At 50.5% G+C, this 17,067-nt stretch overlaps 3 protein-coding genes across 4 annotated transcripts; all 3 read right to left on the reverse strand.

Annotated features, from left to right (window-relative positions):
- Positions 1–1,072: 1,072 nt before the first annotated feature.
- Positions 1,073–2,066, reverse strand: LOC119293683. Its single transcript, XM_037572064.1, has one exon. The coding sequence runs from the start codon at positions 1,980–1,982 to the stop codon at positions 1,221–1,223; it is 762 nt and encodes a 253-aa protein (XP_037427961.1). The 5' UTR covers positions 1,983–2,066; the 3' UTR covers positions 1,073–1,220.
- Positions 2,067–12,689: 10,623 nt separating this feature from the next.
- LOC119296354 (anaphase-promoting complex subunit 11-like) lies at positions 12,690–14,783 on the reverse strand. Of its 2 annotated transcripts, none has more exons than XM_037574749.1 (2): positions 14,312–14,783; positions 12,690–13,224 (listed from the first exon to the last, which is right to left on the reverse strand). In XM_037574749.1, exon 2 carries the CDS (start codon positions 13,213–13,215, stop codon positions 12,961–12,963), a length of 255 nt encoding a protein of 84 aa, XP_037430646.1. In that variant the 5' UTR covers positions 13,216–13,224; positions 14,312–14,783; the 3' UTR covers positions 12,690–12,960. The 2 variants fall into 2 exon arrangements, with proteins under 2 accessions (XP_037430646.1, XP_037430647.1); XM_037574750.1 differs by lacking the exon at positions 14,312–14,783 and adding an exon at positions 14,099–14,281.
- Positions 14,784–15,569: 786 nt separating this feature from the next.
- LOC119296353 lies at positions 15,570–16,791 on the reverse strand. The gene is made up of 2 exons (XM_037574748.1): positions 16,351–16,791; positions 15,570–15,872 (listed from the first exon to the last, which is right to left on the reverse strand). Coding segments are annotated over exons 1-2 (348 nt in total). The 5' UTR covers positions 16,698–16,791; the 3' UTR covers positions 15,570–15,871.
- Between the last annotated feature and the right edge of the window lie 276 nt (positions 16,792–17,067).

The raw sequence follows: 17,067 nt of genomic DNA on the forward strand, positions 1-17,067 counted from the left end.
TATTCAGGCATTTCTGCAGTTTAGTCCACAGAAATTACCCCTTTCCTTTGATATGGATGCATATCTAGTATAGATCTGATGTAAGTCTTGGGATTACTTTGGATGTGGCCATTTCTTTGATACACTATTCATTCAACCTGGTTGCTGCAACAACTGGTAGCGTCGCGGATGCAGGTTACCCCGATGGTGCATACTATATGGACACCGATGACCAGGAGCAGTCCGGATGTCCCAGGCAGGAGGCGTCGGCTTTCGATCTAGCATTGTTCTTTTGCTCGGCCTTCTTAAGGCAAAACTTGTCTAACTATGTTTGTACTCAGATAATATTTGCTTTCATGATTGATGTATTATGGATCCTCGTGACCCTGACTTGTAATATAAAGATTTATGTTTAATTTGTGTCGCAGAGTTGTGTTGTGATATTAACGTGGGTCACCGTTCATGATCCGACATGATATGTGTATGATTAGTGCACGATTATGAATGGGGCGTCACAGCAGAAGGTCTCGAATGACGACGACGACGACGACGACGACGACAACGACGACGAAGAAGAAGAAGAAGAAGAGATGATGCCGGCGAGACATCGACAGTGTCGGCCCGCTCCTTTGCGAGTCCTGGCGCTTTCGCCGTGGGGGCCGCCTTCTCCTTCCCGATGCCTCGAACTCTTCATTGTTGAGCCGGAGCGTTCTTGGCTTCTTGCAGCGGAGGCGCCTCACGTCCGTCTCCATCATGGTGAGGACCTCGCCTAGGATCTTCTCCTTCGAATTGACCTTCATGAACATCGCGTAAGGTTGGGAGGACCTTGCGCCTGTGCGGGAGGCTCCGCCGCCCTCTGCGCGGCCCGCTGCCTCTCGCGGCGTATGGCGTGTGCCTCCGATTCGGGCATCCTTGTACGCTGGCTCGACGTGAGCACGAGCACCAAAAGCTGGCCGGGAGGAGTTGGGGCCAGAGGGGCGCGCCTGGTGACGTATCAGGGATGAGTGTATGTGAGAGACTTCGATTGTACTATGTTAAAAGGAAATTGAAAGATCTACCGCCGAGTCCAGGGCAACGTTTTGGAGAGAGAAAGTCCGACAGAAATTGAGAGATCAATAAAATATATGCACATATAACATTTGACAAATACGGTTTACTGCATTTTGTATATCTAACTTGCAATTGACATCGATGAACCAAAACTCAAGATTGAGCAAACAAACAATCCTACCACTATTGTTCTAGCAGACGCTCCTTTCCATCATCTCGTTGTATTGCAGCCACGAGATTTGCCGTTGCAGCTTCATCTGCGCGTAGAACTTTGCGATGAACTCGTCCGCCTTCACGTCCACCCCGGCATCCTCGCCGCCCTCCACGGCTCCCGCCGAGCCGACGCTCGCCTCCATCATCGCGCGCTCGAGCAGCTGCTCATCCGCGCCATCGTCGAGGCTCTCCAGGCCGCACTCGCTGGGCTGGTCATCGTGGAAGTCCCCGGAGCAGCTCGCGTCCCTCTCGCGGTCGTCGCGGAAGAAGTAGCGGTCGTCGCCGTAGACGCCGGGGGTGTCCGGGACGGAGGGCGCGATGCAGGGGATGAACCGGAGCACGCGCGCGGAGGGGGTGCGGAACCGGAACGCCGGCGTCTCGTCGATGGAGAACTCCCGCTCGCCGTAGTGCAGCCGGTCGTTGCGCCGGCCGCCGTGGCCGAGGCCGAGGCCGCCGACGCGGCTGTGCCGCAGCGTCTTGAGCAGGCGGAGGCTCTGCGCCGCGCTCCCCTTCCGCGCCCAGAGCACCGCCAGCCGCAGCAGCCGCCACGCCCGGCCGCCCACGGAGGCCTTCCTCGTCGCCTTAGGAAACATCGCCGGCGCCGCCATTGTGTTTATCTGCGTGGATTCAGCAAAAGGATCGCGAGGCCTGTGTAGCTGCTCCGCTCTTTTGCTTTTGGTATGGAGGTTTGTTCGGTTGAGAAAGTTGGTGATGGATGAGCGTGGCGGGGATCGCTGCATAAATAGGGACGGGTGGGATGCTTTGCTTGTGTGGTGAGCCGGGAGCGGGAGCGGGAGCGCGGCGGGAGCGAAGGGAAGCGAGCGCGTCTGTTACTTGCGTCGCGTCTTGCTTGGCAGTTGGCATAAGCTGGGGCAGCAGTGGATGATTGAGGTCAGGCGTGTGGGGCCCGGCCGCCAGGAGGGGCGCCACATAGTGCGGCGCCTCATCGGGCTGACGGACGGCGGCTAGGACGCGATTGCGCGTCGCGCCTCCGAACGTGGGGCCGTTTCCACTCTCTGTCCCGTGGGTTCCCATTTCCTGGTTTTCATCCATGACAGGGGCGTTTTTTCTTTTCTTTTTTGCGTAAACATGACAGGGGCGTTTTGTTTTGCCTTCATCAAGTGGCAATGCACAGGAACATGGTGTGAAGAATCGAGACTGAAACTCCCTTTGTGATCTCCTTGGCACTACCGCGTAATTAGCCCCACTGGCTGCGTTTGTAGTACGTGGCCTCAACTGTAGTTTTTCGCCGGCACAAGCAGCTCTGCGCGTTCTGTTTTCTTTTCTTTTGAAGCCAGGCAAAAGATTTGCCATTTTCATTAAATAAGAGAGGAGGTTCAGACATATGTCGCAACGCACCAAAAGAAAAGACTACTCTCGCAACATAAGACTACTCAAATGCTTGGCCCCCGCCAAAGTCCACATGTGGGCCTCTTCTTTAATTCTCGTGACGATAATTGTGGTCGGAGTCGCGGCGTTGCGAAAAATTCTGGCATTTCGTTCTTTCCATATCTCCCATGAGACAAGCATCATAACAGAGGCAAGAGCCTTTCTGTTATGATCCGCGTTGCTCACCGCCTTTTGCCACCAAGATCGAACAGAAACTTCATTTCGCCAAATCATTGGTGAGCAGTCGTGTATTCCCAGCCAAATGGTAATCTCGTTCCAAACTCTATTCGTGAATCTACACTGAAATAGTAGGTGGGCAGCAGACTCTTGAACTTGCTTGCAAAGGGGGCAAAGGTTGCAATTGGGCCATCCCCGTCGAGACAAGCGATCGGCCGTCCAGACTCGGTTCTGGAGAACTAGCCAAGCAAAGAACTTGCATTTGGGAGGAGCCCACATCTTCCAGATCATGGAAGTATTGGTACTGTAGGTGAGTCCCGCAAATTGCGCCAAGTAAGCCGAGGACGTCGTGTACTCTCTGTTGGTTGTGAATTTCCACGAAATAGTATCTTGTCTATCTTGGCTTAGGGTGACACCGGCAACCATCTCCCAGAGGTTGGCGAACTCCTGCAAGTGCGTCAAGGTGAGGCCCTGTGCGGTGTTGATCTGATGGATCCAAAAATTGTTGTCCAAAGCCTTGCTAACCACACAGTTCTTCCTTTTTGAAATCTCAAAGATTTTAGGCGCGACATCTTTGGGTCGAAGACCATTCAGCCAAGAGGATTCCCAGAAATTAGCCTTGTTGCCATCACCAATGGTCACCTAAGTGGCCGCCGCAAAGAGATCTTTATCCTTGTCAGAGCAAGGTGTTCCCATCCGAGCCCACGGTTTTGGCGGGTCTGCCCACTCAAACCACAACCAACGGAGGCGTAGAGCAGTAGCAAATTTTTCCAGGTTGAGCACACCTAGACCCCCATGAACTTTGGGCTTGCAAACTAGATCCCAGTTCACCTTGCACTTGCCTCCCGTCACCTTATCACATCCTGCCCAGAGATAGGCACGTCTGAGACTATCAATCTTTTTCCTCACTTCAACAGGAAGGTCCAGCGGGGTGAGGTGATATATCGCAATCGCCGTAAGCACAGCCTTGACCAGGACGATGCGCCCTGGGGTAGCCACATGAACGGCCGACCAGGGCGGGAGCTTGGCAGCCACCTTATCTTCTAGATATTGGAAGTGGATGCGCTTTAGTCTTGCAACCGAGAGCGGTAGGCCAAGATATCTCATGGGAAAGGTGGCCCGGACCGCCGGGAAGGCCTGGAGAATGCCATCCAAATCGATGTTGGCACAACGGATGGGAGCCACATGACTTTTGTTATAGTTGGTGACCAGACCGGTAACTTCACCAAATGAGCCGAGCGTGGATGCCAAGAACTGGATATCCTCCTTGATAGGAGCAACAAAGATGGCCGCATCATCTGCATACAGGGAAGCCCGGGTGGGATTACCTCGGAGGGGGTGTAGTTTGCCTTGCTCAGTCGCCTTAGCTAGGATGTGATGGAGCGGGTCAATGGCCAAGACAAAGAGGAGGGGGGATAGGGGGTCCCCCTGCCTAAGTCCACATCCGTGCAAAATGGGGTCTCCAGGCACCCCATTTAGAAGAACTCTGGATGATGCCGTGGATAAAAGGGCGGATATCCAGTCTCGAAAGCGGCTTGGGAAATTATGATGTCTCAATAAATCCATCAAGTAGTCCCATCTAACCGAGTCAAAACGCTTTCTTGATGTCTAGCTTGAAGAGCAAGGTCGGTGATTTGTTGCGGTGGAATCGACGTGCCAAGTTTCGGACGTACATAAAGTTATCATGGATGCTGCTTTTCTTGATGAAAGCACTTTGCGTGTCGGAAACGAGGGTGGACATATGAGGAGCGAGACGTGTGGCCATCATCTTTGCAATGATCTTCGCAACCGCATGGATGAGGCTTATGGGCCTAAAGTCAGAAATGTCCTCTGCCCCCTCTTTCTTTGGAATGAGGGCAATATTTGCCGAGTTGAGCCAGTGGAGGTTGGAGATGTGGAGGGTTGAGAAGTTGTTGATTACTCTCATAATGTCCGGCCTGACGATGTCCCAACATTCCTTGAAAAACACTCCAGTGAAGCCATCTGGCCCCGGCGCCTTATCACTGGGAAGATTATTGATGGCTGCGTGGACCTCCTCTTCGGTGAAGGGGTTGCCTAGCTCCGCAAGGTCAAGAGCCGAATGCGGGATGCAATCCCAGTTAAAGTCCTTGGCACGCGGGGGGGCCTTCCCAATAGCCTTAGAAAAGTGTTGCTGGATGATTTCTTTCTTGTGGTCATGGTGTGTGGCCCACCCATTATTGTGTTTGAGACGGTGAATGAAGTTCTTCCTTCTACGGTGATTGATGCGGAGGTGAAAAAAGCGAGTGTTAGCATCTCCCTCTTTGAGCAACGTGATTCGCGAGCTTTGCCTTTTCCGTGCTCGTTCAAGAACCGCCAAGGCCAGGACTTTCCTTTTCAGCTCCTTTCTAAGGTTCCACTCAGCTGGGCTGAGTGTCCTTAGCTCTTGCGCGACGTCAAGGCGAAGAATGATCTCGAGAGCCATGTGTAGCTGGACTTTGTGGTTAGAGAAGATAGCCTTGCTCCAGGCCCGCAGTCGTTGGCTCGTTCGTTTAAGCTTGTGGAAGAGTATCTGGTATGGCTCCGTGTGGGTCATCTCTTCATTCCAAGCATCAATGACCGTTTTCTTGAAATTAGGCATCCTGACCCAGAAATTTTCAAAGCGAAAGGTTTTTGGTCGCTTCGGGCCCTTGTCGCAAGTTAGTAGCAGCGGGCAGTGATCGGAAAGCGAGGATGATAGTGCATGAAGGATGTGAGAGCCAAAGTCAACATCCCAATCATCATTACAGAAAAAACTATCTAACTTGCTCAGTGTCGGGTTGGTCTGCTCATTGCTCCATGTATATTTCCTATTCTGTAGATGTATCTCTTTTAGTCCAGATGAATTGAGGGCGTTTCGGAAGCGAACAAGGCGACTACGGTCAACATTTGAGCGGTTTTTGTCGCAGGCACGGTAAATCTGATTAAAATCACCTGCGACAAGCCACCTTGTACCCTGTTGTGGTTTCAGGCTTAATAGCTCTTGGAAGAACGCATCTTTAAGGTTGCTTCTTGTAGGTCCGTAGACCGAAGTGAATTTGAAGGAGGTGTTGGTGCTGACAAGGGTGATGTTTGCAGAGATACAAAAGTTTCCAACAGAAACATTGTCCAGCTTGATGTAATCTTCATTCCATAGAAGAAGAATTCCCCCTTTTGTTCCATCCGCCGGCTTTTCAACAAAGTTCTTCAGTCTTTGGCCACCCAGAAAAGATGCAAGGAATGGGTCGACCGCTGACAATTTCGTTTCCTGGAGGCACACTAGGTTGCACGGGGTAGCAGCAATGGTCTCGTGGACGGTGGCGCGACGATTTGGGCAGTTAAGACCGCGAACATTCCAGTTTAGAACTGAGAGACTTTCATTCATTGCAAACACAAGCTACATCAGTGCAAGCAGACGACGTACATATTAGCCTTGCCAAGGCAGCAACATCAGGTAGCAATGGATCATTGCTACAAACAGGCACCACTAACACTACGGACATGTCTTCATAATTTAGACAACTAATCATCTAAACTGGGCTACAACATTAAGGAGCAGAGCAGCAGCTTCAGGCAGAAGCAGAAGCAGTTGCCTCGGCAGGGCCGTGGTCTTGGGGCTCCAGGCCAGCATCTCCACCGTGGTCCAGCAGAGCGTCTTCGACTGCTGCGGCAAGGTCACAATCCAGCCTAAATAGTGCTCGGAGAGCAGCAATGGCGATGTCTGGTAGCTGCCCACGAAAGAGGGCCACGTACTTGTTGATAGCAGCCTCAGTGATCATCTCACCCTCTTCCACCACTCCCATGCGCTGGCAAAGCAACCTCTCAGCTAGCTGGGCGATTGGCATTTCTCTGTTCTTTGCCTGCAGTCTTGGGCTGCTACGAATCAGGTTCAGACCTGTCACACCCGCAAGAGTCTTCCTTCTGGTTGTTGGCGGTCTCGGCGGGGTGGAGTTGGGCGTCGGGAGAATGGCGGGAGGCAGTGGCACAAAGAGGGGGGTGCCAGCAGCCTCACCCTGCACCATCGAAACCGCAGGCACAGGGCCCATCTCTATCTGGTTTTCCACCGTGCAGCCTGTCAGGGCAGGAACATGGAGCGGTGTGCTGGGGCTGGGAGGCAGGGAGCCAGCACGGTGCCGCTGCCGCACTGGAGAAGCCCAGCCTGGAGGTGCTTCTGGAGTCACCGGGGAGCCCAGGCACGGAGCTGCCCGCCGGAGCCAGTCATGGATCAGCGACGACGGCCTCAGCTCGATGATGTCACTGGAAGTGGTCCGCGGTGAGGGTGGCGGCGATCTTCCTCAGTTGTCCTCGCTGCGCTGGACGGTGGCCACCTCGCAGGATCGCGAGCGCCGCTCTGGACAGGCCGCCCGGTGCCGGGCCCGCCTGCCCGAGGCCGGGATCACTGCCCCATCAGGAAGGCGCTGGACACGTGCGTTGTCAACCTTCCGGGCGTCCGGCGACAGAGGCTCCAAGCCGCGCCTCCTGCCGCTGTCATAGCGGCCCCTGGAGTCGTGGTCGTCATGGCGCCGGTCTTCACGTGGCCCCCTGCTGCGATCATCATCACGTCGAGGAGCCCTGGAACGGCTCCGAAACAAGCCACGCCAGGAGGACTCCTGACGATCGTTGCGCCTTCCACGCCCATCATGCTCGTCGTCTCTGTCGCGGTCGTCGTTGCGTCGCTCTCGACGGTTGCCCTCATCCTGCCGGTCGCGTGCACGGGACTCGCCGTCCACAACTCCAAGTCTCCAGGTGAAAGGAGGGTGCGTGCGTGGGCGTCGGGGGACCTTGCCGTCCGCGCCAGGGGTGTAGTCCTCGATCAGGTCCAGGTGGACCAGGACACGCCGCTTGAGCCCCTGGCGCCCGACAGCGGGGTTCGGAGCGCTGCTTCCTGGTGGCTGGTTGTTGGTGAAGGTGGCCTGCAGCACTTTGGGTATCTTGCTAGGATCTGCTGACCAAGCCCACAGGTTGAGTGTGGCGGCGTCCTCACACTGCACGGAGGCGATGTCGAAGTAGTGGAGGAAGGTATCCGGCCCCAACACCTGAGCAGCAACGGCGTCGTTCCAGGCGTTGAGCGAGACATTTTCGAGGCAGATGTGGACGTGGAAGTCAGCTTGAACTACCTCGGCGTGGGCGTTGAGTCTCCACTTGGCAATGTGGATGTCTAGGTTGCCGAAGTCGGAGCTGTAGTGGGAGAAGCGGCCTGGGCCGGCCGTCGCCAAGTCTCGGTGATGCTGGTAGTCGAATCTGACGAGAAAATCCTCCGGATAGAAAGGCACCACCTTGACATAGGCGCGGTCGATGCCGGCGGAAGTGGCGACCGCGTCCCTGATGACGGAGGCGCTGACCGATGGGCGGTTTTCGCCGAGCCAGGCAACAGCCGCAAGATTGGCGAGGCTGGCTGCCTGGGCGTCCATGGCCGGCGTGGAGGTGATGACCACATGGCCCTCCGATGGGCGCAGCGAGGGATCCCCGACCCGTGGCATCTCGTTCCCGAGCAGCAGGGGCGCGGAGGTCGGTTGGCCCGGGGCAGCAGAGCCACAGGAAGTTGAGGAAGCTGATGGGGCGACCGGCAGATTTGAGGGAGACGGGCTGCAGACGAGCGAAGATGATGGAGGCGAGGCGCTGGAGCACTGCCGCGCACGGTGGCCGCTTCTTCTACAGAGTAGGCATTTGTATGGGTCTCGACAGTCAATCTTGCTGTGGCCTTTCTCCAGGCATCTGTGGCAAGCTCTATGTTTGTGCTTGACGAAGGCCCCTCTGGCTGGAGGGGAATAAGAAGGCGAGTACCGTCGTCTTGAATTGCGGTGGGTGGGCGAGAGAGCTCTCCACCAGTACGGCGCCTTAACTAGGTGCCACTCCGCCCCCGAGCTGGAATCCACAACCAGCGGCTCGAGTGAAGGCGCCTGCGGCAGCTCGGGGCTCGAGGAAGCAGCAGCCCTCGACTCCATCTGCGCAGCATTGAAGGCCCGGGACGACCTCGACTTGAGGCAAGGCTTGGGAGCGCCCTGAATGCTCGGCAGAGGAGGATGGAGCAGGACATCTTCAGCGTCAGCAAACCGAACCCTACGGATGGGACCTGACGATGTTGGGGCAGTAACTGCAGCCGGATCCTCCGGGGTGGAGGAGCCCGAGGAGGCAGGCCGCCGCGGCGTGGAGACCAGATCTGGGCTGGAAGCACCCAGCTGTGGGAACAGCACTGGCATGAGGCGCTCGCGCGCCAGACCCGGGGTGGGGAAGCCCGGAGGGAACCGGGGCGAAGAGGAGGAGGGGCTTGACCGGAGAGGGAGGAGGTCAGCCGCGGCAGCGCTGGTGGCTGCGGCCGCCGGAGTAGCGCGCCGCAGGAGCGTGGGCGGGGGGCGCTGTCTATCCATTATGCGCGTTCTGTTTTCATCCAGTCACTTGTGAGTCGTGGAGCTGAAGATCACGTGGTATGGCGTCACAAAAAGAATTGCATTGCTTGTTCCTCTACGAACGCTTCTCAAATGGCGCATCATTCCTTCTTAACGAATCACTCTTATAAAATTATAGCCACGGCTACGCGTTTCCCTATTTCACGTCCCCTATGCCATGGAGTTAACTCTAGCTGCTCGTCAGCGGGGAACATGGCTTTGCTTAATCAAGATGTAAACCGCGTGGCAGTGTGGACCATCAAGACCTGAAACCCAACAACCAGCGTAATCCCCGCGGTAGTAGCAGCTTCAGAATAGTTTACATCATGGGAGTGGCCAGGTGTCCACGTCCACCTCACAGGGGTACATGCCAGGCCAAGACCTCCACAGTGTCATCCCGCACAAGGGAAATCGTATACGCGGTCTCCACGCTGCGTCGAAGCACAGGAATGTACACCAGCCCAACGCAGAACAGCCTGAAGAACTGAAGCCGGAAAATTTACCGTGATGTTTTCTGAACCCCCGGTCTAAGATTCTGTTTCTGTCTTGAGTATTGCATATAAAGGTGGCGAATACAAATTTCCTCAGCCAGTATAAAACAGCCGAAAATCACTGCGCAGCTAGCCTTGAAAATCACTGCGCAGCCAAGCTAAAAGAGGGGCACTAGCCGAAGCTTCCCATGAAGTTTCACCAGACATATAAACACCAAAAGCAAACAAATTATACTTATACGAATCTGGTTCATGGGGTTACATGGCATTCCCACAAATCCTGGCTGACAACTAGACACAGCGGTCACACGCTGGAAAACCCAAGCCTGTCACGCCACCACGCAAGTACTACCAAACTGCTCACCACAAACACCTACAGCTCTGTTGTCATATAGCTGCAGCCTCAAGAATTCCTGGTTGCTTTTGTGCTAAGGCTCCGCTGAACAAGACAGTTCACCTGATTTTTTTGGAATCATGCAGTGCAAACTGAACAAAACGATCTAACGGTGACCGCGATACTTAAGATCACTGCTGTCATCCTCACCTGAGGAGATTATAATATCGCCTTTCCGTTCGGCACTGAAGGGTGTGATGCCATGCCATTAGCCCGACAAAGCATTACCTGCTTACCACGAATGATTCATTCAGAATGAAGAGGCAGCGGCCACGAAATAGCAGGGCTAGATTGCCCACCTGCCAAAAAGAATTGGACAGCACAGCAAGGCCTAGATGGACGAAGCAGATCAGACACAAGGACCTCTGGAAAATCAAGACCCAGTCTGGATCTTCCCAATTAACGGCAAAGAAGGCATGCTTGAAATAATAATTTTAGTTATATAGTACGTATTACTCATGGATCAGAGGGAGTACAAAAGTAATAACTCAATTACTAAAAGGCAAGACGCTGTTGGTATTTTTCAACTTCTTTTTGTTCTTTGTTATAAGACCCTTTGTTTTCGTTATTACTCGTTTAGTTTGCTTAACAAGAGAACGGATGGGCAGGAAATTCCAAGAGCATCTTGCAAGCTAGTATTACTCATCAAATACAGAGAACAGATCTCTCCAAAATGTCTGGATGCTCACCATGCGCACCTGGGTCTCCCCATGATGCTCACAGTTGTTCTTGTGAATAAAAATGCCGAAGGTACTGGTGCTTGTTGACTAAGTTTTTCCCTAACTCAGAAGACAGGATGCCCAAAGAGTAACATACATAGAATGTGGACCATTTATGTAATTTTAAAACCCCCCAAATTTTCTAAAGGAACCAGCTTATGACACACATAAATATAACTGTAGAAACGTCTCCAAACTGAGTACATTGGTTGTAAAAATATCTTATATTATTGGACGGAGGGAGTAGAAGTTATCAATAAAGTCCATTTGCTTCTTTTGATTTAATTGTCCAGATTAAAGCTAGAAAACAAAGACAATAGGCATTTCTAACCACTAATAACCAAAATATTATTTACCATAATTGCATTCTAAACATCAAATTTGCTTCTTTTGCTTTAATTGATTATTTTATTTATGACAACCATTTGCGTTTTCTTCTGTGATCACATTACTCTCTGATATACTCCCTCAGTCAACTAATATAAGATCTTTTAGATCACTACTTTAGTGATCTAAACAATCCTATATTGGTTTACAGAGGGAGTGCCTTTCAAGAAGTATAGTGCCCTTGTAGAGTAGCAAGGAAAGTGGCAGACTTGAAACCGATCCTTAGATTAGACAATTCATATACATATTATGACATCTCGCATATAAGTAGGGACCAGAGTATGTCTTGCTAAATAAGTCTGCATACTGCTAGTCAAGATGGGCAAATAATATTTTCATTACAATTGATCAGTAGCGATTCTGATTGTTTAATTTATTCTAAAGCGAGGAACAGAACGATAATTTCTATACATGTTAAAGATGTTCATTAAAATAAACACCACCTGCCTTTAAGAATAAGTAATCAAACTAGTGACATGACTGATTCAATTTCACAGATGTTGAGAATATTGCCACAACCTCTATGTCACTAAAGTATCACACATACAAACTAGCAACTGAAGGTCAAATGCCTGTAATATGGATATCACTACAGGCTCCAATGTTCAAGTCCACCATTTATCCAGGCAAGACATACAGATATCTAAAGAAGAGGCTTTTAGAATACCTCAAAGTTCTGAACTCGAATCATATGCACAAAACAGATGGTGCACCAACATGCCCATTTTGTCTTACTCCCTCCGTTCCTAAATATAAGTCTTTCTAGAGATTTCAATATGGACTACATACGGATGTAGATAGACGTAGTTTAGAGTGTAGATTCACTCATTTTGCTCTGTATGTAGTCCATATTAGAATCTCTAAAAGGACTTGTATTTAGGAACAGAGGGAGTAGATGCTAGATATACTACTGGCAGGTTGCTACTCATGCCCATTTTGTCTTACTCCCTCCGTTCCTAAATATAAGTCTTTCTAGAGATTTCAATATGGACTACATACGGATGTAGATAGACGTAGTTTAGAGTGTAGATTCACTCATTTTGCTCTGTATGTAGTCCATATTAGAATCTCTAAAAGGACTTATATTTAGGAACAGAGGGAGTAGATGCTAGATATACTACTGGCAGGTTGCTACTCAATCACATTGTATTTTACAATGTTCCTAATGCTTTATTCAAACGATCTGAGTATAGTAAAACAGATATCATGAACTAAGCCTAATCCAGTAACTCTTTACTTGTTCGTCTAAAACATGCTTGACTTTACATGATAAAATCCAAGTCTTGATGATATCTACTGGCATAATTGGCACAAGATAAAATCTGACCCGGTGTAACTTGCTCAGATGCGATACATTTCAATTTATAGCCTAGTAATGCTCATCAAATCATGTCAATAACTTAAAACCTGCTGATATATGTGTCATTGTTAAAATGAATGTAAGTCTAGCAGAACAAGCTAGTTGTTATATCTACAGTATATACTATCCAATCAGAATCAAATTACTACATGGGAGGCCATCTGTAGGTAAAAAGCTGAACAAGAAAAAATGTCACAATCTCAGGCTGCTGACTTTTCAAAGTCAGTCATTGGATTTGTATGATCACAACTTGCAAAGACACAATAGCTGTGGCTCAAAGGTCTCACAGCTTTACTTAAAAGATACCGACCATCCTGATTTCCAGAAAGTATGAAAGGGCACTTACAAGATAACCCAACTACATTCCAGTTACACATTCATTCTAGTTTCCTACGAGGAGATATGAAAACTTCTGGTACTGACATAGTTTGAGATGTCCTTAGCCCTTGAATTGCCACTCCCTACGGCACATGGGGCAAAGGGGGGTTGATGTTTGAGAATTGACCCACTTGAGTATGCAGTGAAGATGGAAAGCATGGTTGCAGGCACCCCAAATGATTGGGCAATCATCACCAGGGAACTTACAATCAGGGCAGCAGCCGTCAAAAGCCATCCTGCATATGCCACATGTCTCATCCTGTGCGTCCCATGTCCAAGAAGCCACCGCATGCCACTGAAGAATTTTGACCTTCATGGCTGTTACCTGGAATACAGCAGTAGATGCAATGCATGAGTCATGAGAACATTGTACAAATTGCAGTTTATCAGATAGCAATCAAGAAGGAATAAGGCAGAAAGGAGAAGAGAAGTTCGCTAAATTAAATGGTCTAAAAGAACACATGTAGTATTAGCTTTCCTGTCTTCAGTTTTAAGGCTGAAGTTGCAGCTTGCAGGTAAAGATAGAGTGATAGATAGGTAGATACAAGTCAATAACACAGTACACCATTCGAATGGCTCAAAAGTCCCAACTACTAGTATCCACACAGCGATATGGTCAACACATTTCCTCACAATATGCAGGGGCGGGCTTAACATGAGACATAGGAATACAGTTGAACCATTGACTTTACAGAAAATAAGATGTGCTTGCACCAGGACAGCAACTCTTATGTCTCAACTGAGGTCGATCTTGTATGCTGTGGAAGAACCAATGTTTGGGAAGAACCTAATGGATCCACATATGAATGGATGAATTGGAATGGCTCAAGGAGGACGACGCTGTGTTATAGTAACAGCAAAATTAGGAATAGTCGAAGGAGTGGAGCAGTGCTGGTCGGGCCAGACAACGAATCGAGCCACAGCTCAAAGATAGTCCCCCTTCTTTGATTACCGTTAGATCTTCTTTAGTATTTACCCTTGCCAAGCCCTACCGAGCCAATTGCCGCTTTACCATCACCATACCAGAAGAACACCTAGCAAATAACGAAATAACAGCACCATAGCATGGAAATCCACGAGAAGAAGCCCCAGAACCAGCTGCTTCCAGGTTACTAAAAGTACTGTACATAGAACGCTTGGAATTTGAGCAGGGCATTTCCTCGAACACTTTATGCCCATAAACTCCAAGTGCAGCATACCGATGTTGCCCATGAGAAGAACGCCACGCAGCAGCGCCTTCAGTGGCCGATGCAACCCATGGTTCATGCCGGCCGTAAGCACTCACAGACCAGCACATGTTCGATTTGCGGTTAGAATGCATTGGCGATTTACAACGGTCGAGGTCGCCGGCTAATTCGGCTTTGGGGGGGCGGCAGGAGATAGGGTTATGGTTAGGGATAGCGACGCAGTACCTTGACGGGGGGCAATGGAGGGGGCACGCGCGGGCCTCAGGCCGCCGTCGACCCGCCTTGGTCGCTCGTCCGCTTTCCCTCCCAGTCAGTCACTCGACTCACTCCGGTGTGTCTGTCACTGTGCGTGGCGTGGAGAGGCGAGGGGTGAGGTCAAAAGGATGGGCCTAAACTCAAGTCTGTAAGCGGCCCGTGGCAGTGGTAGTAGCCCTGGGCTGAACCTTTGTGGGTTGTGGACTTGTGGTGCTGCCGGTAGGTTGTTTGAGAACTTAACCCGGGACAATAGTACCACCTCGCCAGCGGGAGCGAGAACAAACGGGTAGCTGGCTATATAAGAGAGCGAGGTGCAGTGAAGTAAAGCACGCAGCTGCGTGGTGAGCACAAAGCGAAACCTTTTACTCCCTCCGTCTGAAAATACCTGTCAGCGAAATGGATGTATCTTGTGCATGCCACAATAAGCAGCATACAGTAATTTTTGAAGGGTGTCTCCTTTTGAAGGGGACCCCATCAAACAAAAAATCGGAATAATTATTGAGGTACTTGCATCCCATTTGTATTGTGTTGAAAATTAAATGCCTATGTCGTTAAGTGATATTGAACGAATTGTAGTTCTGCAAGGAGGTGTGTCACATGCATCTGGCTGTTGCGGTACCCGTCACCGTCAGGGTGGCAAAACTGCACAGCTCGATCCATCTCCGTCAGGTAGTAATTTCCCGAGAAAGGCATCTTTGCCACCAGCTCCAGGCGAGAGGACAACTCATTCCAGATGCTACGCAACGCGGCTTCACGGTTGACGCCTAGCCCAGGCGCATCGTCTCTTTCTGCGCACCAACTCACGTGAGTGTGAGCTAGTCGCATCGCATCGACTATTGCCTGATGCAGCAGCAGGAATCTTTCACGTGCGCACTTCATCCACCCAAATGGAGAAGTTGCATGCTCTCAAATTTGTCACTCAACATAATTACACAGGTTAGGTTACGCTCATGGAGGAAAACGACTCTTTTTTGCTAACTTAAGAGGAAATTATCAATTGAGAGCAGTGGACAGCTTGTTTCATAAGTGGGACAACAAAGTCTTGTCTTGGCAAATTGAAAACAGTTGGCGGCAACGGCACAGCAAATTGAGGGAACAGGTTCCTGATACGCCAATTTGGGGATGACCCATTTTCCTCTCATGATTCAGTTAACCATGTCTCCGTCATACTGAAAGTGGTATAAAAGAACCCAAAAAAATCTCAAAACATCAAAATCCACATGCAGAATGGCGTGGCTTAAGGAGAGACATAGAGATATCATGAAAATTAACCAGTTCCTTTCCAAAGATTCAACTCCTGTTGAGACATTCTTGAAACAACTAGCTAATTAGCAGACAGTAAGAACAGCATCTGCAATCAACGCAATCTCATGAGGAAGCTCTTAATTCTTTTTTGTTTCCTATAAACCTGACCCAAAAGTTACCATCACAACCTCATGGACAAAATTAGCAAAGGCAACAGCATCCGTTACTCGCACATTGTTGCAGCGTCTTCTTCGATCCCAATAGAACTCACCCAAGACCACGGATTCTGGAAGAGAGAATTAATAAGGGATAGATTAGAGGTGAGGTTGAAATATCAGGACCAAATGGTGGTACTAGTGATATGTTACAGTACTACTACTTGGAAAGGGGAGCACTCGTGGAAATAAAACTTGTGATCAATTTGGTACTCGTTGGAGATCTGTCATGTCATATGTAGTACTATTTCCTTAAATAAGCTTGCATAATGGAGGATGAAACAGGATTGCAGTTATACCAACACGTAGGAACCGGGAAAAACGACAGAAATTTTATGCGAGAAATGAAATCCCTTCTAGTAGTGTTTATAGAAGGCTAACGGATTTGCGATTTCTCGGATGAAACCCGTTTCCACAGTGGAAGGAGGGGTCTTCCATGATCGGGTAGCCACGGCTGATTCAGGATGGTGAAATTAGAAGGGAGCGGGGAACCAAGGGAGAAGACCGAAGGTGGGAGCAGCCAAGTGAAGGAATGGAGGTGATCCTTACCAGCCATGGATGAAGCCCGTGCACTTGTCCTTGATCCAGCGGAAGCCCCGGCGGAAGGAGGCCTTGACTTTTCCCTCCACCGAGTACGCCTTGTAGCTCGCCACCCGACGCCGCCTCTTCACCTCCGGGTCGCTGAAGCACCAGGCGGAGCCTATCCCGCCTCCGCCTCCGCTCTTGGTGACCGGCAACGGCGGCGGCGGGGACCTGGTGGGCGGCGGCGGCTTGACGACGAGGTCGATGCGGCGGTCGCCGTAGGGCACGATCTCGTTGCGGTAGGGGCGGTCGTAGTCGCCGGCGGAGGAGGGCGCGTAGGGGCGGTACGCGCGGTCGTAGTCGGCGGCGGCCATCGCGAAGCCGCCCGTGGAGCTGCGCTTCGGGGAGGAAAAAGGAAAATTCCGCTGGTGTCTTCCCTTGTCTCCCTTTATTCCCCCGCTTCTTTGATGGAAGAAAAAGGACTACGAGCTGGCGGTGGGGACTAGGAGCGAGTCTCCTCCTAGCTATGAGCTGACGCCTTTTTTGTTTGACAGCACAAAGAAAGAAACGATTGTTGTGGGAAGTGGAGTATCTCCGGGCTCAAATGTATACCCTAGTGAACAGTATAGTTGAAAAAATAGTAATTTATTTTAAAAAATGTATTCTTTTATGGTAAACTTTGATGAATGTTTTGCATTCTTGCAAAATTTCAGCACGAAATGACATCATGGAAGTCATGAAAAA

Source organism: Triticum dicoccoides, chromosome 4B (genome assembly GCF_002162155.2).
Source record: "Triticum dicoccoides isolate Atlit2015 ecotype Zavitan chromosome 4B, WEW_v2.0, whole genome shotgun sequence".
NCBI classification, from domain to species: domain Eukaryota; kingdom Viridiplantae; phylum Streptophyta; class Magnoliopsida; order Poales; family Poaceae; genus Triticum; species Triticum dicoccoides.